The 23215-nt window shown below is 41.0% G+C and overlaps 1 pseudogene and 1 gene segment (V, D, J or C); both read left to right on the top strand.

Moving 5' to 3' along the window:
* The first annotated feature begins 4303 nt into the window (after window positions 1–4303).
* Window positions 4304–16411, top strand: LOC100586493. The segment is given in 4 exon segments: window positions 4304–4349; window positions 4452–4759; window positions 11198–11201; window positions 16374–16411. Coding segments are annotated over 4 exon segments (396 nt in total).
* Window positions 16412–22412: 6001 nt separating this feature from the next.
* Window positions 22413–22941, top strand: LOC100603772 (annotated as a pseudogene). Its single transcript, XR_004027925.1, has 2 exons — window positions 22413–22458; window positions 22562–22941. The product of XR_004027925.1 is annotated as an immunoglobulin heavy variable 3-72-like (transcript).
* Window positions 22942–23215: the final 274 nt, after the last annotated feature.

Consider the following 23215-nt stretch of genomic DNA (forward strand, 5'->3'; position numbering starts at 1 on the left):
GTATTTACAATAATCAGGAGCATTTCATCTTTTATTCCATAGCTATAGTTTCAGGCAGTCTCCCTACACCCATTGGATGGGTTGCTCTGCATAATCTGTAAACTAATCAGAATCTGTGGGTTTGTAAAGGACTTTAGAAATCAAGTAGACTACTTGCTTCTAAAGATAAGTCTCCCAAGTTTAACTGTTTTCCTAATGGGTGGCTATTTTGAACATAGAAGAAATGTTAACATTTGTTTCTGGTAAGTTTTCTTCTTCTAGTCTCAGGAGAAAAGGTTTGCAGGAAAGAATCTCGGACCATCTTTCAAGTCTCAACTTCAATGTGATTATCTCAGTAAATATTTTCTGGTACCCCTAAGATAAATCTCATATCTGTCCTAGAAACTAAAATTACAATTCTAAGCAACCAACTGACTGGATGGACCCTTCCTCTTCACCAAGGAGTTCCAGAGACACTTGAAAACCTAGCTCAGGCCGTGTTAGAAATAGAGGATCAGAAATGCCTCATTATACCCTCCTACCTTTGGAATTCAAGCACAACTGACCAGCATTTTTATTAAAACAGATCTTAAGCCTCAGAAAACAGATTCTTTGTAGCAGCAAAATGCCAAATTCTAACCTGACTCAAGAATAGCATCACATGACAGAGAGCAGGCTTTGAAAGGAATCAAAGGCTAGAATATTCCTTTGACATATTTTAAAATTGCCCTGCAAAGTTATCTTTTGTGAGAGAAATTTATATTCTGTAGAGAATCTCCTTCCCTTTCCAGGTGTTTTTGTTTTACCGAAGAGATTAGCTGAGAGTCTAATATCTTTTAAAGGTCTTAGGAGAAAACATTTCCCATCCATTGCCTCTAAAAGTGGTCACAAGGCACGGGAAAGGGAACATCACACACTGGGGCCTGTTGTGGGGTTGGGGCAGGGGGGAGGGACAGCATTAGGAGATATACTTAATGTAAATGACGAGTTAATGGGTGCAGCACACCAACATGGCACATGTATACATATGTAACAAACCTGCACGTTGTGCACATGTACCCTAGAACTTAAAGTACAATAAAATATACATATATATGAAAAAAGAGACTTCATATACATAATAAGAATCTTGCTCTCCAAAACCCATTATCTTAACCTAGAAACCTTTTTCTACTGGTTTCAGGTCTTTAGAAAAAAACTTAAGTCTTTCAACCAATTGCCAATCAGAAAATCTTTGAGTTCACCTGTAAGGTGTAATCCCTTCCCCATACTGCCTCACTTCTAGCAGTTTTTCTTTATGGACCAAATCAACACGTTTCTCATGTGTATTGGTTGATGTCCGTCTCTCTAAGACATTAAATTTAAGCTGCCATCAAGCCACTTTGGGCACATGTTCTCAAGACCTTCTGGGGCTGTGTCACAGGGCATGGTCCCCACATGTGGCTCAGAATAAATCTCTCCAAATATTTTGCAAAGTTGGTTGTTTCATCAAGAGTTCTAACAGAACCTACTCTGTGGTCTTTGTTACAAGCATGATATTCATACAGTATTAGTTACATTAGTATTAGTTATAGCACATATTGGCAAATTCTTATGAAGTTATGCATAGACTAACAATGGGATCAAGTGTAAATGTTTCAAAGCATTTATGCAGTTATTTCAAAATTTACATTCCACAGATACTTCTATCAGATTCATTATATCAGCTAATTATTTGTTTTATGATTTTTTTGCAATTTTTGCAGACAGTCAGATTCTTTCTTTTCTTGGCCTTTATTGTAGAAAATTGTGTGAAACTAGTCAGGGCTACATTTGAAAGTCATTGTCACGGTGGCTCCCAGAATCTAAGTCCTCTTCAGCCACCAGACACTCAGATTACTCCAATGACACCTTAATTTTGTTTCCTGCTTGGCTTTGGGCCTTAGTCTTGTCCTATCCACACAGACTCTGTCTTTCATCTCCCCCAGGTCAGGCCAGAGCCACATGGACCTGATGATTGTCAGTGTGGTGGGAAGGGTTGCACTGAACGGGCACTCTGTGTCCTTCTGAGGGAGCCATACTGGGGGCAGACATCACAGTCCTGACTCAGGGTGTGTCCTTCCAAGTATCCCTGCCCCTCCTGCAGATGTGATGCTGATCCATGCATCTTCCTCCCTTTCCTGGGTAGAGGGTCTCCTTGTTTTTTCCCAGGTATTCTCCCAGCAACCACTGTGTCTTCCCACTGATGTCTTCAGCTTCCTCTTTTCTGCCCTTCCCAGCAGGATGAGGCTGTTCTTCCTGAGGGAAGAGAGAGGAGGTGGGAGATGAGGCTGTTATTCGTGAAAGAATGGACAGAGCTTTGGAGCTTTTCTTTCTTCTACCCCAGTTTCTATGAGTTCCTCCAGTGCCAGTAACACAGAGGTGTTAGTGGTTTTGCCCCTGCATGTTAATTATTTGGTCATGTAGTGGTGGTGAGGGAGGTGGGTCTGGATGCATTTCAGCCACAGCTGCTGTTCTGCTTCCCCACACAGAACCATCTTGAGAGGGAGAAGGTGGAGATTTTTGTGATGTGTCCTCAATCCTGGGAGAAAAGGTTTCAATAGCAATAGGAATCCCTCAGTTGTATGTCCTCTGAGAATTTAAACAATAACTTCTTTATTATACTCAATTTTAAACAATCCAATGGATATGTCTAATATAATTTTGCATTAGATTACATGACATTTGCAGGCCTCTGCCCCAGATAAGGTCATATTCTCTTCCTGTTTGTTCCTGCAAGTCACTGACTTTCACAAGGTGTAAGGTCTCTTCATTGTACTATAACATCAGTAATCTGGTGTACTAAAGAAAATGTGCTGATTTGCAGCTTACTAAAGTTAGTTGTTTTAGTAAAAATGATATATTTTCTGGGATGCCTGCATCTCCAGGCTGAGTAGAAGCTTTATTTGTAATACTCAGAAACTGGAAATTATGCCAATATTAAGGAGCTTTCTAGATAAATACCGTGGGTGCATTCTTTAACTGCAATTCTGTTCCTCATTAGAATCAACACATTCTTCATACACAACCAAATTACTGACTCACAAGTAATTATGCTGAGCAAGAAGCCACACAAATGAAATTGAAAATATAAGATTTCACTTTAACAAAATCTTGAAAAATAGATCTAAAGTAACAAAGATGAGAGGTTGACTCAGTATGGTGAGGGGAAATGACTGGGAGGCAGGAAGGAGAGGAACACTGGGAAGCTTTTAACTGTAATCGTCGTTATTTTGGTTGTTATTTTGGATGCACAGGTGAGCACATGAGAAATTACATTTTTTCTTCCTTTGGAGACATGGTCTTGCTTTGTCATCCAGGCTGGAGCTCAGTGGTGAGATCACAGCTCTCTGCAGCCTCAGACCCTGGGTCTCCAGCCATCCTCCTCCCTCTGCCCTATGTAGCTGGGACTACAGGTGTGCACCACCATGCTCAGCTTCAGTGCTTACTACACTGCACACTTTAATTATGCAATATTTATTATATAGCAATAATGCCTCAATGAGGGTATTGGAAATAAGTGGATAGATAATTTGTTAAAGATTGATGGAAAGATAGACACCAACATGAGAAATGTATGACACTCAAGAAAATAAAACTGTAGGAAACGTGCTTTTCTTCGCATTTGTTAGGTAATCACAACAGTGCACACACATCACACCATGTTCTCGTTACAGAGAAAAGGTTCTGCAGACCTCACTAGGTGCCACCCCCCATGTGCTGTGCTTTGTTCAGGGAGCAGTCAGGCTCAATGGTGAGAAGCACAGGCCCAGATACCCAGGTCACCCTGACCAAATGTGAGCACTAGGGAGATTGAACAACCGATCTGTGATTTTGCTGGTAATTTTTCATCTGTTACATGGAAATAACATTGATACTACATACCATGGTTTCACTGTATGTGAAAAAATAGAAGATGATTTGTTCTAACTTTAAAAATATGCACTTTCTGTTGATCTACTGTACCTCAATACAACTGTTTTAAAATAACAATTACAAAATTATAAGATTTATAGGTTTTAAGGTTTTATCACAGAACAAACTGACAATAAGAAACCACAATTTCCAAATGCTGTCAATATCACAAATCTCCCCCAGGACACTCCGACATGCTCTGAGCCCCACTCTCCCCTCAGGCCTCTCACCCCAGAGCTTGCTATATAGTAGGAGACATGCAAATAGAGCCCTCCCTCTGCTGATGAAAACCAGCCCAGCCCTGACCCTGCAGCTCTGGGAGAGGAGCCCCAGCCCTGGGATTTTCCGGTGTTTTCATTTGGTGATCAGCACTGAACACAGAGGGCTCGCCATGGAGCCATGGCTGAGCTGGGTTTTTCTTGTTGTTGTTTTAAAAGGTAAGTAATGGAGAAATAGAAAAATTGAGTGTGAGTGGATAAGAGTGAGAGAGACAGTGGATATATGTGGAAGTTTCTGACCAGGGTTTCTTTTGTTTGCAGGTGTCCAGTGTGAGGTGCAGCTGGTGGAGTCTGGGGGAGGCTTGGTCCAGCCTGGGGGGTCCCTGAGACTCTCCTGTGTAGCCTCTGGATTCACCTTCAGGAGTTATGACATGAGCTGGGTCCGCCAGGCTCCAGGGAAGGGGCTGGAGTGGGTCTCATACATTAGTAGTGGTGGTAGCACATACTACCCAGACTCTGTGAAGGGCCGATTCACCATCTCCAGAGACAACGCCAAGAACTCGCTATATCTTCAAATGAACAGCCTGAGAGCCGAGGACACGGCCGTGTATTACTGTGCGAGAGACACAGTGAGGGGAAGTCATTGTGAGCCCAGACACAAACCTCCCTGCAGGAACGCTGGGGGGAAATCAGCTGCAGGGGGCGCTCAGGACCCACTGATCAGAGTCAGCCCCGGAGGCAGGTGCAGATGGAGGCTGGTTTCCTGTCAGGATGTGGGACTTCATCTTCTCCTCACGGTTTCTCTAGTGATCCTCTCTAAGTTTAGAATTCTGTGCTTACTAATGTCATCTCTACATATTTTTTAAAATATCATTTTAATATGAGGACCTATTCTCAAGCACCAAATGCAGATTGACACTTACAGAGATGAAAAGTCCTCAACTCTTGTCACCAAGATCAGAGTCCTGAGGAAACTCAGAGGTGCCTGGTGAGTCGTCTCCAATTATACTCAGGACAGAAACATCAGGGAGATTCGCTGACTAGAACAGTCTTTAGGAAGTTCGATCACTGCCAACAGAGAGGCTGGGCCAGGGTCGGTGTCATGTAGAAGCTCACAGGTTCCACATCTGACCCCTCTCCTGACCCAAAAGCCAGTCAGCATCAGCACTGACCTGGTGCTCCTTTTGCTCGCCGACTTTGTTCTTTCTTTGTAGTGTTTGTTCTTTCTTTTTAATTTGCTCTTCCTGCTTCCTGAAAAAGAAAAAGATGGTCTCCATGGTCTACATTCCAGAGCTAAAGGCATTTTCTTGGAGCTCAGGTGGGGCTCAGGCTGTGGCTTCTGCAGCCACATGGGAGAGGCTGATGGGACTTCCTTCTCTCCCCATTTGCTCAGAACTTTCCACTGTGTTGTGTGTAGAATCATCTGGGAATGCAATTGGCCATTAGTAGTGAACGGGATACACTTATTTGGTCAAAATGGGATGTGGATGTGGAATTAACCCGGTTCTATGCAAACTGTCAGAGTCATCTTTTTCAGAAGTAGTGTTAGAAAGAGCTTGTGAAATTTATCAGAATCAAAATAGAGCCACTTGTGTTAAAACCCTAATGAATGAAGCTGGGTAAGGCCATGAAGGAGGGTTCTAACACACATATTCCTGACAACAAGAACTACCATAAATAGACTCTGCAAAACCACAACCTTGCACAGAGGCCAACACAACCTTAAAAGAATTACTTCTCTAAGAATATCTGCCCCACAACTGCCTGTTCAACCTTACACCGATGTCACCCCTGTTATTGATTCTTCTAACCCAAGATAATTGTCTTAAAACAGCTGATGTGACCCTTCTCATTTTTCCTTAATTATTTATCTTCCTTTACTAATCTGGATGCATCCATACGTATTTAAATTGCAATACATATCCCAGAATAAATATTATTATATTTTAGAGTCTCTTTCTTTCTGTTATTCATGGCTGACAAGCTACAGATGGACATGCCACTTTTCTGTGAGACGTAGATGATGACAGTTTTTGGAGATGTCTAGGAATATCCAGTGTCCATAAGATCCTCCATCAATAAGTGCAGGCTGGAGGTCCCAGAGAGAAGTGAAGCTGCTGAATCACCACGGAGTTTCACTTTCTCCAGTTCTGCTCTGATAGAATCAGGCCCACCCGTTTTAAGAATGACAATCTACCTAACCTAGAGTCAGCTGATGACAGGGTTAATATCATCATGTCTTCAGTAAATTCACAATAAAGTCTAGCATAAGCAAGTGTACCATAAAACTTTCCATTATCAATAAACAAGAAACTTTAACATGAAATCTATGTGATTAAGTTTTTAAGGTGAAAAACTGACCACTATACAGTCAGGCAAATATGATTTTGCTAATGAGTTGTAGAAGCTGCATGTGTATTCTGGATAGTAACACATTTTCAGATGCATAACTTGCAATTATCTTCTCCCATTCTGTAGCTTGGAATTTTTTCCATGCTTTGCAGAATATTTTTGTTGTGATGTAGTTCCACTTGTTCAAGTCTGCTTTTGTTGTCTGTGCCTTTAATGCAAAATGTAGGAAATCATTGCTAATATTATTTTCTGGGTGGGGAAAATTTTACAGTTGCAAACCATATATTTAAATATTTAGCCCATTCAGAGTGATTTTTGTGTTTATTCTAACCTAAAATTCTCAGTTCTTTGTATGTGTAGATCCAGTTTTTCTAACACCCTCTTAGGGAGAGACTTTGGTTTGTCCATTGTGTATTGTTGGTTCTCATGATGAAAATTAGTTTGCCATCAATATATCAGTTTATTTTTCAGCTCTTTCTGTATATTTATGCTGATACTGTCCTGTTTTTATTACTCTACTTTTGTTATTGTGAAATCTGGAAGTAAAGTGTCATCAAGTTTATTCTTGCATTTTTACAAATAATATAGCAAAATATTTTAACTTTAACTCTTAAGTACAATAAAAGTATGGCTTTCAATAATGACTTTTATTATACACAGGTTATATTCTTGTATTCCTCCTTTTTAGAGTTTTATTATGAAATATTGAATTTTTAAAATGTCATTTTCTGTTTCTGGTGAGAAATTAATGGATTTTTTCCTTTATTCTCTTAATTTAGCACTCCAAACTTACGGATTTGAAGATGTTGAATAATCAGTGCATCTCAAAAATAAATTTGAGTTTGTCATGGTGTAGGATCCTTTTAAAGTCTTATAGAACTTAGTTGACTGTTATTAGGGAGTAGTTTATTTATATGTACTAAGAAAATTTGTCTGAAGTTTAATTTTCTTCTTTCACCATTGTCTATTACTTGTAATATGGTAATTGTAGCCTCTCAGGAAGAATTTAGAAGGTTGGCACCTCATCCATTTTTGAAAAACTTAGAGAATGGTTGGCATGACTTTTTTAAATGCTGAGAGTCATTTTTTATCTAATATATAACCTATCATGAAGACTATTTATAGTGTGTTTGGGCAGCATGCATACTACGCTGCCGTTGGTTGGAAAGTTCTGTAGATGTCTATTAGGCCCGTTTGTTCAACAGTGCTTAAGTCCACAGGCTTCCTAAGAATTTCTCTGCAGATGTTCTATACACTATTGAGAGTGAGGTGTTGAAGTCTCCCCATTTTTTTATTGTTTTCTATTCCTGTTGGGAGCAAGCCCCCCAAAATCTGGCCATAAACTGGCCCCAAGACTGGCCATAAACAAAATCTCTGCAGCACTGTGACATGTTCATGATGGCCCTAAAGCCTGTGCTGGAAGGTTGTGGGTTTACGGGAATGAGGGCAAGGAACACCTGGCCCGCCCAGGGCGGAAAAACCACTTAAAGCCATTCTTAAACCACAAACAATAGCATGAGCGATCTGTGCCTTAAGGACATGCTCCTGCTGCAGTTAACTAGCCCAACCTATTCCTTTAATTGGGCCCATCCCTTCGTTTCCCATAAGGGATACTTTCGTTAATTTAATATCTATAGAAACAATGCTAATGACTGGTTTGCTGTTAACAAATATGTGGGTAAATCTCTGTTTGGGGCTCTCAGCTCTGAAGGCTGTGAGACCCCTGATTTCCCACTGCACACCTCTGTATTTCTGTGTGTGTGTCTTTAATTCCTCTAGCGCTGCTGGGTTAGGGACTCCCCAACCGAGCTGGTCTCAGCATATTCCTCCCTTCCTATCTCTTAAAGTTTCATAAATGTAGTTATATTTCTATTTTTTCAAAGATGTAAAAGAGAAATAAAATACTAATTACTTAGTAATTTTAATGAGAAAATCACATAATGAAAAATTATATTTTCCAAATGCTGCCATCAACACTAAATTCCTCCAGGAGTCTCACATCTGCCCTGGCCTCTGCTCTCTCCTCAGGCATCCCACTTCAGCGTTTGCTACAGAGGAGGGGACATGATAATAGGAACCTCCCTTTCCTCATGGAAACCAGTAGAACCCTGACCCGACAGCTCTGGGAGAAGATCCCCAGTCCAGAATTACCAGGAGTTTTGATTTGATGATCAGCTGTGAACACACATGGCTCACCATAGAGTTAGGGCTGAGCTGGGTTTTCTTGTTGCTATTTTAAAAGGAAAATAATGGAGAACTAGAGATATTGAGCATGAGTGGATGTGAGTGAAAAAACAGTGATTATGTGTGGCAGGTTCTGAACAAAATGTCTCTGTGTTTGTAGGTGTTTAGTGTGAGGTGCAGGTGGTGGAGTGTAGGGGAGAGGCAAGAGGCGAAAAGTGTGCAGGAGGCCAGGTGAGGCTGTAGACACTGTCAGCCCACTATGCCAATCTCACAATGAATGCTGGAGAAGATGGGAGTCTTATGGAGCTTCGTAACAACCCTGTGGTCCAAGCCAAGTCCATCAAGGCCATTGGTTCTTCCCGGAGCATAGCTGCCCATCAGGAATCCCCCATGTGCCCAGCAGCAGCCACGCATTAGCATCTTCACTGTGCACCGTCATGGTTTGGGAGGAGCTCTAGGATGTGTCTCTTTGTCAAAACCTGGGTGATGGTGTCAGAGAGCTGTGCCGGGTTCCTGGTCCAGGTTCTCCCTGACGTTGGAGGTATAGGAGGTGCGTTCTCAGGGTGGAAACACCTTTTATGGAAATGAACATAAGAAAACATGATTTTCCTTGGTTCTCTTAGATGACATGGAGAAGCAAGCACGCAGACTGCAAACAATTGTAATTTCCTACTTTACCCCAAGTTCATGGTTTCTTGTAAACTTTGGTTTCTGTCCAAGTACAAAGATATTTTCATTAGAGTGAGTTTGGTTCTTTCCACACACTAACCCTCACCTCCCCCAGATAGAGCACATTGTCCTCACTCTGAGTCTGAGGGAGGTGCTGTTCCTGTACAACTAAGGGCCTGCAGAGGCCACCATGTGCAGCTTTGCAGAGTCGGATGTTTCCCCATGTGAGGCGACCTCCACTGCCCGTGATTGCTGCTCAGGTCTAATTGTGGATTCAGGAGTACGACACATTTAGGCTATCACATTGTGAGCCCAGACACACACCTCCCTGCAGGGTCCTGAGAACAGCAGGAGACGCTCGGGACACCACGGGGTGCTCAGGACACACATCAAGGCAGGTGCAAGGGGAAAAGGTGCTGGAGATGGGGTTTGGCATCACCGTCATATTTCACCACTGGACACCCTCCACTATGTTTATTCTCATGTACGTGATTCTTTGTATTATTAGAAAACGGCATTTAGGTAAATATATAACAACATGTAGGTGCATCAAGTCGTCCTCTTCATCTTATGTGGACCTTTTCTAGTAAGATTCCGAGTCCCTGTATTTATTTGAGCTCCTCATAAATTATGGTAAATTATGTAGGATCTCTTTTACTTCTTTCCCCCTTTTTCCCTCCTTCTCTCTTACTCACAAGCCCTCTGTTTCTCTTTCTCTCTCTCTCACACACACACACACACATACACACACATACACAGAGAATTCTATAACTTCAATTTCCTGATGTTTTGAAGACAGTTGATTAAACTTCAGTTTTTCCAGTTTAGTTGCTGTTCATATTGCTGTAAGAATAAGAACGTTGTGCTTCTTAGCTGTGTACTTCTCTGAGTAGCAGCTTTTTAAATAATACCCTGATACTGAAAGCAATCCAAATATCAATCAGCAGCTTAATCAGTAAACAAATTGTGGTAAATTCATTCACTGGAAAAACACCCACTGTTACAATCAGGTCCTGCTGGACACGCTCAACAGCAAGGGTGAATTCACAAGTAAGTATTATAAGTAAAATAAGACAAACAAATATAAGTCCGTACGTATTATTCCACTTTTATAAATTCTATAAAATGAAAACTAATGTTACAGAAAGAAAACCTGTAGTTGACTCTGGATGTGGTGTGAGAAGAGAAGGTGGAGGAAGCCGGAGTTATAGGAAAACAAGAGGAAATTTTGAGGGTAGTTGATTTTTTTCTATGTTGAGAAAGGTAATGGTTATGTCACTATTTTCAAATTGTACACATTACGGGATGGCTATTATTTGCTAATTTTACCTCATTAAAATACTACAAATTTAAACACATATACTTTGGTAGAAAATGAGTTAGACAGAGATGAATAAAATATATGAGAAATGAAAAAAGAAAATCACAGAACAAGGGCATTAAAGACTTCACTCAACAAACTGAAGAAATTTTAAATTTCCTCAACACCGAATTAAATATTTAACTAAATATATATGAGAAATCAAAGAATCCAGAATATACACATGAATAAAGCCTACGACTACCTACATTTTTAGGGAAAAACTAGAATACAACAAAATGATATCATGATTTCATTACATAACAGGGGTTAATCAACCACACCAGGCATGTCCAGCTCTGTCCTGGAGTTCATTCAGAGAACAGGCGGGTCCTGTGGTTAGGGATCGTGGCACCAAGCTCGCAGCATCAGTTCTAGTTGAAGCAATGCAAAGGCCAAGAGATCTCAACTAAAATATAGTGTGGATGTGACATCTGGGGGTGCCACACACCCCCCCATGTAAATATGGAAAGGTTAATTACCTCTTGATGTGTCTGCCAAGATTAGTCCTCGTATCTCAGGAATGTCCAAGATGACTCAATAGATCAAGAAAGGAGACTGGCTCAGGGTTTCTACAGTGGTTTGGTGGTGGAGGCAGAGTGAGGGTTCTCACTCACAGAAAGGAGTTTGTGGGGCTTGAACCTCCCAGTGGCATCAAATGAGGGAGTTCCTGTGATTCCTGACTAGATTATTCATGTTGTGTGAGACAGAAAAGAGATGATGGAGGAATGAGCCTTAACTTATCAACAGTCATGCTCAAAACAATAGTCTGATGATTTATTCTATGCAGCAACTATAAAAATCATGAATATGGGTTGAAAACAACCAGTTCTACAAAAAATGAGAAGACTGCTTAAAAGAATAAGCAAATAATAATGAAAAGGAGGAGAAAAATGAGGAGAAAGAGGTGAAGGCATGGGACAGGGGATTAGACGAGGGTCGTGTTCCAATGTCTTGTGTGGAGACTTTTCACCATCTAAAATCATCTGCTTAGCCTGAATGTCTTAGGTAAGCTGTCTACTCCAGAACATCAGAAGCCCCAGAGGATTCCTGAGGATACTCAGTCTAGTATCTTCTATTTGAGTAGCCTTACAATTGTGAAATATTCTTAGTTATTATTATTATTATAATTAAAGATAGGCTCTCACTCTGTTGCACAGGTTGGAGCGCAGTGGCACAATCATAGCTCACTGTAACCTTGAACTCCTGGCTCACACAATCCTTCTGTCTCAGCTTCCAGAGTAGCTAGGATGAAAGGGGTGCAGCACCACAACCAGCCGATTTTTAAGGAAACTCTTTCATAGAAATGGGGTCTCCAACAGAGAGAGACTCCGTCTCAAAAAAATAAAGAAAAAAAATAGAAATGGGGTCTCTCTGTGTTTCCCAGGGTGGTCTTGAACTCCTAGTCTCATATGATTCCCCTGGTTTTGCTTCCCAATGCAGTGGAATTATAGGCATGAGCCACCACATCTGGTCTGAAGTGATTCCTTGGTTGCAAAATATCAACACGAGAATTGATTCCCGGAGTTTGTTCTGCAGTGTTTTCATCAGTAGTGCCTGATAAGATTTATTCCAATATGTTTCAACGGCAGATGTTTTTTCCTGATGTTTCTTCCAGTATACATAATTCCATGGCTGAAGATCACAAAACACTGTTAAAACATGACGTAAAAAGGCAACCTTAAACTTCTGGTGATTGGAGTGAGTATAATACAAAAATTACTTTCAATATTGTGTAACACATGCATGCAACAGGGCGGAGGTGAGCAAGGAGGGAAATATTTTTCAATGTATGAATCCTACAGCTTCTGAGTCATAGGGTAGTAACTGATGTGTCCTGAGGGAGGGACCAGAGTGCCATAGTGCTGGTGGGATAACTCTTGGCCAAGAGAGTTTTCATATTTTAGCCGGGCGCAGTGGCTCACACCTGTAATCCCAGCACTTGGAAGGCCGAGGCGGGCGGATACGAGGTCAGGAAATCGAGACCATCCTGGTTAATACAGTGAAACCTGTCTCTACTAAAAATACAAAAGAATTAGCCAGGTGTGGCGGCGTGCACCTTAGTCGCAGCTACTTGGGAGGCTGAAGCAGGAGAATGTTGTGAACCCGGGAGGCTGAGCTTGCAGTGAGCCAAGATCGCGCCATTGCACTCCAGCCTGGGCAACAGAGCAAGACTCTGTCTCAAAAAAAAAAAAGAATTTTCATATTATATTAGAAGTTTTTTTTAATTTAAAGATGTGATTTTTCAACATATCCAGAATATTGTGAGTGGGATTAATTCTGTATGATTTGAAGAATGGCAATGCCTTCTATGTTTAGATAATATTACATACCAGGTTAAGACTGAGTGTTGTGTGTAATGATGCACCAGAACATTATTCTAGCTTCCATACTAGTTTTCTGTTTTTCTTTTTGTTTGCATTTGGTTTCAAATTTATATGTCAGGTCTCTAGAATGTAGGAATTTGTTGTCTTTCTTGTTGTTCATTTTGATGGGGTTTCCAGAAGATTTAAATAAAGCAAATAAAATATGCTCTGCCTGCAGCATGTTTTACAATTCTGCACTACTGTAGAACATCTGTATTTAATCCTGGTCTTTGGTTAATTGACAAGCTCTAATAAATGTAATAACTTCTGCCTTATGGGCTGAGTTTACGTCAGGTAGAGGACTATATCCCAAATGAAAGTTTGTACTGGTAATATAAATTATTAGTTAATAACCACCACATATATTATTTAGGGGTTACTCATCAAGAGTTAATGATAAATCAAGGGTCTCAATGGGAAAAGTAGCTAAGGGATATACAAAATATTTTGCTAATCTAGATAAAATAGATGTGAATACACTCAGTATCCAGCCATGTCTCCTGTCCATCACATCATTAACCACACAGTAACTGACATCACTTGGGGCTTGTTTTAATTATCCAATTAGTTACTGATTTATCTCAAAGCCTCCGGATTATTATGTGCGATTACTTTAGCAGAAAGTGAAGAAAGACAACCTAGGCTGATTAAACAATGAGGAAAATCACAACCTGATGAAACAAGAAGCCTGGAGGTGAGTGGCTCCAGGACTGAATAATTTGATGGCTCATGTGCCCAGGAAGCTTCTTTTCTCAATTTTCCACACTGATACATCCAGAAAGTCAGCTTCACCACACCCCCAACCCAGTGACTCCCATCATGCAGTGACATGGTGACAACATTCCCAAGGGCCACACACATATATTATATATTGGCTGGAAAAAGGGCAGAGACAGTTCTGCAATTCTCATCTGAAGGACAAGGAACACCTCAACAGACCATCTCCCCTGCCCCCATGACTAGAGCTGCACCACGTGCCCACATGGACACTCATCCCTGATGGCGATAATAAGACTCCATTGATGAGGCCGACCATTTTATCACATAAATTAGTAAAGACTGATATAAAGGTTTCAAAAACTAATTGAAGTCTGTTCTTCTATGTCCATCAGAGACCACAGATCCTCCAGTGATACCTTCTTTGTCTTTTCTGCTTGACTTTGTCTCTTCACCTTGTTTCATCCTCCAGAGAATCTCTTTCAGCTCCCTCAGGTGCATTCAAGTGTTTTATTTAACTGACAACTTCTAAATTGGTGAAAGACGTTAGACTAAAGGGTCCATATTCCTAGGTCCATGTTCCTTGGTCCATATTCCTAGGAAGGCACTGTGACCCTGGGTCTGCGTGTGACCTTGCCAGTGTTCCTGACCCTCCTCCAGAGGAGATGCTGGTCTGTGTGTTCTTGCCCCTTCCCCTGGGGTAGAGTCCTCCTGTTTTCTCCAGGTGTTCCCTCTCCCAGCTCCAGTGTTCTCCATCGGCATCACCACCTTCCAGTTCTGCTGCCCTGCCCTGCAGACTAAAGCTCTGATTCCATAAGAAAAAGAGGGGAGCTGCTTCTCAATAGACCTTTGGTGGGGACCTCTGTTCCCATCACAATTCCTGAGGGGTTGAACAAGTGACACTAGGATTCTGGTTTCAGTGGCTTTCCTTTGAAGAGTATATTCTTAGTTCTGTGTGGAAATAAGGGAATTGGGTCTGAATATACATTTCAGAATTGTGGGCTCTTCTTTTCTCCCAGACAGACACTTGGAGGAAGGAATATTTTTGTGACTGTCCCCTTTCTTGGGAAAAGGGTTCCAAGAGGATAGGTTAGCTTTTCAGTATGTGGTCCCTTAAAATTTCACACTACGAAACACCACACTCTATTTCAAGCAATCCAATATATATTTTTATTTTTTTCTTGGAATAGCCTATATTTCATATTCCAGACTCTGCCTTAGGTAATTTCATACCCTGGCTTTATTCCTCTCTACAAGAAAATGCTTCTTCCTAAACTTCAGATTTGTTATTTGTTTTGAAACTGTAATTATCAGAAGTATTAAAGAAAATTTGCGAAATTCCACCTTCCATGTTTATCTGTTATTGTTGATGCAGTTTTTAAAAATATGAAAATTATATTCATTTTGTAAGTACATTTCCAAGCTTAATAGCAGATTTTTAAGACCCAGAATAATAAAAAGTCAAACATTGTTCAACTGTTTAGTAAAAAACAAATTATGGTAAATTTTGTTTGCTAGAATACTACTCAGAATTTATAATAAGTAAATGTCTGATATACACAACTAAAAGGTAAAATATCTAATTATTTATGCTAACTAAAATAAGCCTAACAAGAATATATACTATGTTAGTTCATTTTTATAAATTCTGATAAATTAAAATGAATCTGCAGCAATATAAAGATTAATAGTTGCCAGGGAAATGGTAGAAGAAAGAAAAGGAAAAGGAGGAAGAATATAGAAGAACAAAAGGAAACGTTGAGAATTCTCTTGTCCACCTTCATAAGGATCACAGTTACACCATGTTTATTAACTGTACACTTTAAATATGTGAAAGTTTATTATCTGTAAACTAAAACTTACAAAATTTATTACAAGCAACAAATGGAAACTTAGACAAGGAAGGAGTGACAGAAAGATAGAAAAATCTATATTAAATTTCAGAAATACTTAAGAACTTATCTGCCTGAACCCTAGTTCTCACCATATTTTAGGTGAATGCTGGAATGCAGCAAAATCACACATGTTCTGAATACAGGAAATGGGTTCCACAAACCACACTAGGCACCCCCAGCTCTGTCCTGGGGTTGGTTCAGGGAGTAATTGCAGACAGTGATGAGGAGCACAGGCCCAGGTACCAGGGCTTACCCATCCCAGACATGAGCTCTCAGACACATACTTACATCTGTACATGGAGAAACCATTGGCTCTGACAAAACATAATTTACACAGGTATGTAAAAATAAAATAAGGTAATCTTTTCAAAGTGTTTATCACAGCATAATTTTATAATAAGACAGCATGTTTTCCAAGTACCATCATTGTCACCAAACTCCTGCAAGGCACAGTCATCTTATCTGGGTACTGTCCTCTCCTCAGCTGTCCCACCCCAGAGCTTGCTATATAGTGGGGGACATGCAAATAGGGCCCTCCCTCTGCTGATGAAAACCAGCGCAGCCCTGACCCTGCAGCTCTGGGAGAGGAGCCCCAGGCCTGGGATTCCGAGGAGTTTCCACTTGGTGATCAGCACGGAACACACAGGACTCGCCATGGAGTTTGGGCTGAGCTGGGTTTTCCTTGTTGTTATTTTAAAAGGTGATTCTTGGAGAACTAGAGATATTGAGTGGGAGTGAACACGAGTGAGAGAAACAGTGGATTTGTGTGGCAGTTTCTGACCAGAGTGTCTCTGTGTTTGCAGGTGTCCAGTGTGAGGTGCAGCTGGTGGAGTCTGGAGGAGGCTTGGTACAGCCTGGGGGGTCCCTGAGACTCTCCTGTGCAGCCTCTGGATTCACCATTAGTAGCTGGTACATGAGCTGGATCCGCCAGCCTCCAGGGAAGGGGCTGGAGTGGGTCTCATACATTAGTAGTGGTGGTAGCACATACTATGCAGACTCCGTGAAGGGCAGATTCACCATCTCCAGAGACAATTCCAAGAACACGCTGTATCTTCAAATGAACAGCCTGAGAGCGGAGGACACGGCCGTGTATTACTGTGCAAGAGACACAATGAGGGGAAGTCAGTGTGAGCCCAGACACAAACCTTCCTGCAGGAACATTCAGGAGAAATCAGCTGCAGGGGGCGCTCAGGACCCACTGATCAGAGTCAGCCCCGGAGGCAGGTGCAGATGGAGGCTGATTTCCTGTCAGGATGTGGGACTTCATCTTCTTCGACAGTTTCTCTAACGAACCTCTCTAATTTTAGAATTTTGTGCTTCCTAATGTCATCTCTACATATTGTCAAAAGATCATTTTAATATGAGGACACACCCTCTCATGCACCAAATGCACATTGGTGCTTACAAAGATGAAAAGTTCTCAACCGTTGTCACCAGGATCACAGTCCTGAGGAAGCTCACGGATGTCTGATGAGTCGCCTCCATTCAGGCCCAGGACAGAAACCTCAGAGAGATTCCCAGACTAGAACAGTTTTTAGGGACTCTGACTGCAGCCAACAGAGAGGCTGGGCCAGGCTCAGTGTCATGTAGAAGCTCACAGGGTTCACGTCTGACCCTTCTCCTGACACTAAAGCCAGTCAGCATCAGCACTGACCTAGTGCTCCTTTGGCTCCCAATCCATGTTCTTTCTTTGGAGCGTTTGTTCTCCCTTTATTATTTGCTTTTTCTGCTTTATGAAAAAGAAAGAGATGGTCTCTGTGGTCTACATTCCAGGGCTCACGGCATTTACTTGGAGCTCAGGTTGGGCTCAGGCTGTGGCTCCTGCAGCCATGTGGGAGAAGCTGATGGGATTTCCTTCTCTCCCCATTTCCTCAGGAACCTCCACTGTGTTGTGTGTAGACTCATTTGGGAATACAATTGGCCATTAAAAGTGAAAGGGATACACTTATTTGATCAAATTGGGATGTGGATGTGGAATTAACCCTGTTCCATGTACACTGTCAGAGTCATCTGCTTCAGAAGTAGTGTTAGAAAGAACTTGTGAAATTTATCAAAATCCAAATGGATCCACTTGTGTTAAAACCCTAATGAATGAAGCTGGGGGAGGCCATGAAGGAGGTTCTAACACACATATTCCTCATAACAAGAACTATCATAAATGGACTCTGAACAGCCACAGCCTTGTACTGAGGCCATCACAACCTTAAAATAATTACTTCTCCAAGAATATCTGCCCAGCATCTGCATGTTCAACCTTACAGCGATGTCACCCATGTTATTGACCCTTCTAGTCAGGGATAATTGTCTCAAAACAGCTGATGTAAACCTCCTCATTTTTCCTTAATTCCTTATCTTCCTTTACCACCCTGAATGCACCCATACATATTTCAATTTCAATGCACATCCTAGAATAAATATTATTACATTTTAGAGTCTCTTTCTGTCTGTTATTCACGGCTGACAAGCTACAGGTGGACATGCCACATTTCTGTGAGACATAGAGAATGACAGTTTTTGGAGATGTCTGGGAATATCCAATGTCCCTAGATCATCCATCAATAAGTGCAGGCTGGAGGTCCCAGAGAGAAGTGAAGCTGCTGAATCACCACGGAATTTCATTTTCTCCAGTTCTGCTGTGATGGAATCAGGTCCATCCGTTTTATCAATGTCAGTGTAACCTAGAATCAGCTCATGACAGTTTTAATAACATCTATTAAGTAAATTCACAACACTAAATATATATATTTCACACATATATACATACGTGGATATATATAATATATAATATATTTTATATATATATATATGGAGATGGAGTCTCGCTCTGTCACCCAGACTGGAGTGCAATGTCATGATCTCGGCTCACTGCAACCTCTGCCTCCCGCGTTCAAGCACTTCTCCTGTCTCAGCCTCCCCAGTGGCTGGGATTACAGGAACATGCCAACACGTCTGGCTAATTTTTGTATTTTTGGTAGAGATGGGGTTTCACCATATTTATTAGGCTGGTCTCAAACTCTTGACCTCAGGTGATCCACCTGCCTCAGCCTCCCAAGTGCTGGGATTACAGGTGTGAGCCACTGCGCCTGACTAACACCACCTGTATTAATGTTGGATTGAATAACTACAAAGTCTACCATAACTGAGTGTAACCATCAAACTTACCATTACCCAGAGGGAAGAACCTTTAACATGGGATCTATGTTCTTAAATCTTTTATGTTTTCAGGTGTAAAACTGACCACTATACAATCACCCAATTATCATTTTGCTAATGAGTTGTAGAAGTTGCATGTATATTTTGGATATTAACACTTTTTCAAATGCATGGCTTGCAATTATATTCTCCCATTCTATAGGTTGGAATTTTTTCCATGCTTTGTAGAATCCTTTTGTTGTGATTTAGTTCCACTTGTTCAATTCTGCTTTTGTTGTCTGTGCCTTTAATTTGAAATATAGTAAATCATCCTTAATATTATTTTCTGGGTGGGGGAAATTTTACAATTGCAGGTCAGACTTTTAATTATTTAGCCCATTTAGAGTTGATTTGTGGGTTTATTCTAAACTAAAATTCTTGATTCTTGATTCTTTGCATGTGTACATCCAGTTTTTCTAACTCCCTTTTAATAAGAGACTTTGATTTATCTATCGTATATTTTTGCTTCTTATGCTGAAAATCAGGTGGCCATTGATATATCAGTTTCAGTTTATTTCTCATCCCTCTATATATCAATACCAATACTAATCTGTTTTTATATATGCATCAAAATTTGCATATTTGTGAATTTCAACATGTTGTTCAGAATCTGTGCATGTCGACAACTGTGTTTCTGAGTGCACTCTTGGCCTGGTGAAGCCCTCACAGACCTTCTCCTTCACCTGTGCCATCTCTAGATTCCCCATCACAACCAGTGCTTCCTGCTGGAGCCAGATCCGTCAGCCCCCCAGGGAAGGGACTGGAGTGGATCAGGTGCACACGTCATGAGGGAGTGCACATTCCAACCCACTCCTCAACAGTCCAGTCGCCATCTCCAGACCCACATCCAAAAAACAGTTTTTCCTACAGCTGAGCTACCTGAGCAAAAAGTATACAACCACGAGTTTTTATACAAAAGACACAGCGAGGGAAAGACATTGTGAGCCCAGATACAAACCTGCCTGCAGGGAAGCTCAGGAGCAGCAGGAGGCGCTCAGGACACACATCAAGGCAGGTGGAAGAGGGAAAAGGTGCTGGAGTTGGGGTTTGGCATCACCATCATATTTCACCGCTGGACACCCGCCCCTATGTTTATTCTCATGTACGTGACTCTCTGTATTATTAGAAAATGGCCTTTATATAAACATATAACAACATATAGGTGCATCAAGTCATCCTCTCCGTCTTATGTGGACCTTTTCCAAAAAGAATCTGAGTCTCTGTGTTTATTTGAGCACCTCATAAATTATGGTGAATTACAATTTCACACGACAGCATGCTTACCACACACAATTTCAAGCAACCCAAAATATATTTCTATTTTCTCTAGTAATAGGTTTTATGTCATACTCCAGACTCTGCCATAGAAATACGTAATTTCAAACCCTGCCTTTGTTACTCTCTGCAAGAACTTGCTTCTCCTTAAACCAGATTTGTTGTTTGTTTGAAACTTTAAATATTGAAAGTATTAAAGAAAATTTTCAAACTTCCATCTTCTCTGTTTATCTGTTATTGTTGATGCAGTTGTAAAAATAAGAAAAATATATTCCTTTTCTATGTACATCTCCAAGCTTAATAGCAGATCTTTTTTTTTCCTTTTTATTTTATTTTATTTTATTTTTTTATTATACTTTAGGTTTTAGGGTACATGTGCACAACGTGCAGGTTTGTTACATATGTATCCATGTGCCATGTTGATTTCCTGCACCCATTAACTCGTCATTTAGCATTAGGTGTATCTCCTAATGCTGTCCCTCCCCCCTCCCCCCACCCCACAACAGTCCCCGGAGTGTGATGTTCCCCTTCCTGTGTCCATGAGTTCTCATTGTTCAGTTCCCACCTATGAGTGAGAACATGTGGTGTTTGGTTTTTTGTCCTTGTGATAGTTTACTGAGAATGATGTTTTCCAGTTTCATCCATGTCCCTACAAAGGACGTGAACTCATCATTTTTTATGGCTGCATAGTATTCCATAGTGTATATGTGCCACATTTTCTTAATCCAGTCTATTGTTGTTGGACATTTGGGTTGGTTCCAAGTCTTTGGTATTGTGGATAGTGCCGCAATAAACATACGTGTGCATGTTTCTTTATAGCAGCATGATTTATAATCCTTTGGGTATATACCCAGTAATGGGATGGCTGGGTCAAATGGTATTTCTAGTTCTAGATCCCTGAGGAATCGCCACACTGACTTCCACAATGGTTGAACTAGTTTACAGTCCCACCAACAGTGTAAAAGTGTTCCTATTTCTCCACATCCTCTCCAGCACCTGTTGTTTCCTGCTTTTTTAATGATGGCCATTCTAACTGGTGTGAGATGGTATCTCACTGTGGTTTTGATTTGCATTTCTCTGATGGCCAGTGATGATGAGCATTTCTTCATGTGTTTTTTGGCAATAGCAGATCTTTAGTAAGACCTAGAATAATAAAAAAATCAAATATTGTTCAGCTGCTTAATAGAAAAACAAATTATGGTAAATTTGTCTGCTAGAATGCTACCCAATATTTATAATAAAAAAATATGCTATATCAAACTATGAAGTAAAGTATCTAATTGTTTATGTTAAGTAACCCAAATAAATAAGAGTATATACTATGTTATTTCATTTATATACATTCTGATAAATTAAAATGAATCTGCAGCAATGTAAAGATCAGTAGTTGCCAGGGAAAGGGATAGAAGGATTAAAGGGAAAAGGATGAGAATACAGAAGAACAAAAGGAAATATTGAGAATTCTCTTGTCCACCTTGATAACGATGACGGTTCCATCATGTTTATCAACTGTACAATATAAATATATGAGAGATTATTATATGTAACCTAAAACTTATTAAATTTATTACAAGCAAACAAATGGATACTTAGACAAGAAAGGAATGATAGAAAGATAGAAAAATGTATATTAAATTTCAAAAATACCTAAGAACTTATCTGCCTGAATCCTAGTTCTCACCATATTTTAGGTGAATGCTAGAATGCAGCAAAATTACACATGTTCTCAATACAGAAATTGGGCTCCACAACCACACTAGGCATCCCAAGCTCTGTCCTGGAGTTGGTTCAGGGAGTAAGTGGGGCCAGTGATGAGGACCACAGGCCCAGATACCAGGGCTTACCTATCCAGACATGAGCTCTTAAATACACCCTTAGCCCATTTTCCACGTGTGGTTTACTTTCACTTCCGTACATGGAGAGACATTGACTGCGACAAAACATAATTTACACAAATATGTAAAAATAAAATAGGATGATCAGTTCAAAGTGTTTATCACAGCATAATTTTATAATAAGGCAGCATATTTGCCAAATACCATCATTGTCACCAAACTCCTGCAAGGCACAGTCATCTTATCTGGGCCCTGTCCTCTCCTCAGCTGTCCCACCCCAGAGCTTGCTATATAGTAGGAGACATGCAAATAGGGCCCTCCCTCTGCTGATGAAAACCAGCCCAGACCTGACCCTGCAGCTCTGGGAGAGGAGCCCCAGCCCTGGGAGTCCCAAGAGTTTCCACTTGGTGATCAGCACTGAACACAGAAGACCAACCATGGAGTTTGGGCTGAGCTGGGTTTTTCTCGTTGCTATTTTAAGAGGTGATTCATGGAGAACTAGAGACACTGAGTGTGAGCGGACATGAGTGAGAGAAACAGTGGATTTGTGTGGCAATTTCTGACCAGAGTGTCTCTGTGTTTGCAGGTGTCCAGTGTGAGGTGCAGCTGGTGGAGTCTGGGGGAGGCTTGGTCCAGCCTGGGGGGTCCCTGAGACTCTCCTGTGCAGCCTCTGGATTCACATTCAGTGACTACTACATGCACTGGGTCCGCCAGGCTCCAGGGAAGGGGCTGGAGTGGGTAGGTTTCATTAGAAACAAAGCTAATGGTGGGACATCAGAATACGCCTCGTCTGTGAAAGGCAGATTCACCATCTCAAGAGATGATTCAAAGAACACACTGTATCTGCAAATGAACAGCCTGAAAACCGAGGACACGGCCGTGTATTACTGTACGAGAGACACAGTGAGGGGAGGCCAGTGTGAGCCCAGACACAAACCTCCCTGCAGGGGCGCGCGGGGCCACCAGGGGGCGCTCGGGACCCACTGAGGACGGGAGGGGTCCCAGGAGCAGGTGCAGGGGGAGGTTTCCTTTCTCCTCAGCTGTAAAAGGTCACGTTTATCTTCGCAGGACTCTGGAGTCTTCTAGGCTGTGATATTTTGTTACTTATATTTATTATGAATTTTATCATTAATATTTAAATTTTAGTAATTATTAACATTCTACATATTATTATATTTTCAAGTATATACTTTCAAGAAATAAACATTCCTAATTATTTGCACTGATTCCTCCAGAGTTT

This window comes from Nomascus leucogenys, chromosome 22a (genome assembly GCF_006542625.1).
Source record: "Nomascus leucogenys isolate Asia chromosome 22a, Asia_NLE_v1, whole genome shotgun sequence".
In the NCBI taxonomy this organism is placed as follows: domain Eukaryota; kingdom Metazoa; phylum Chordata; class Mammalia; order Primates; family Hylobatidae; genus Nomascus; species Nomascus leucogenys.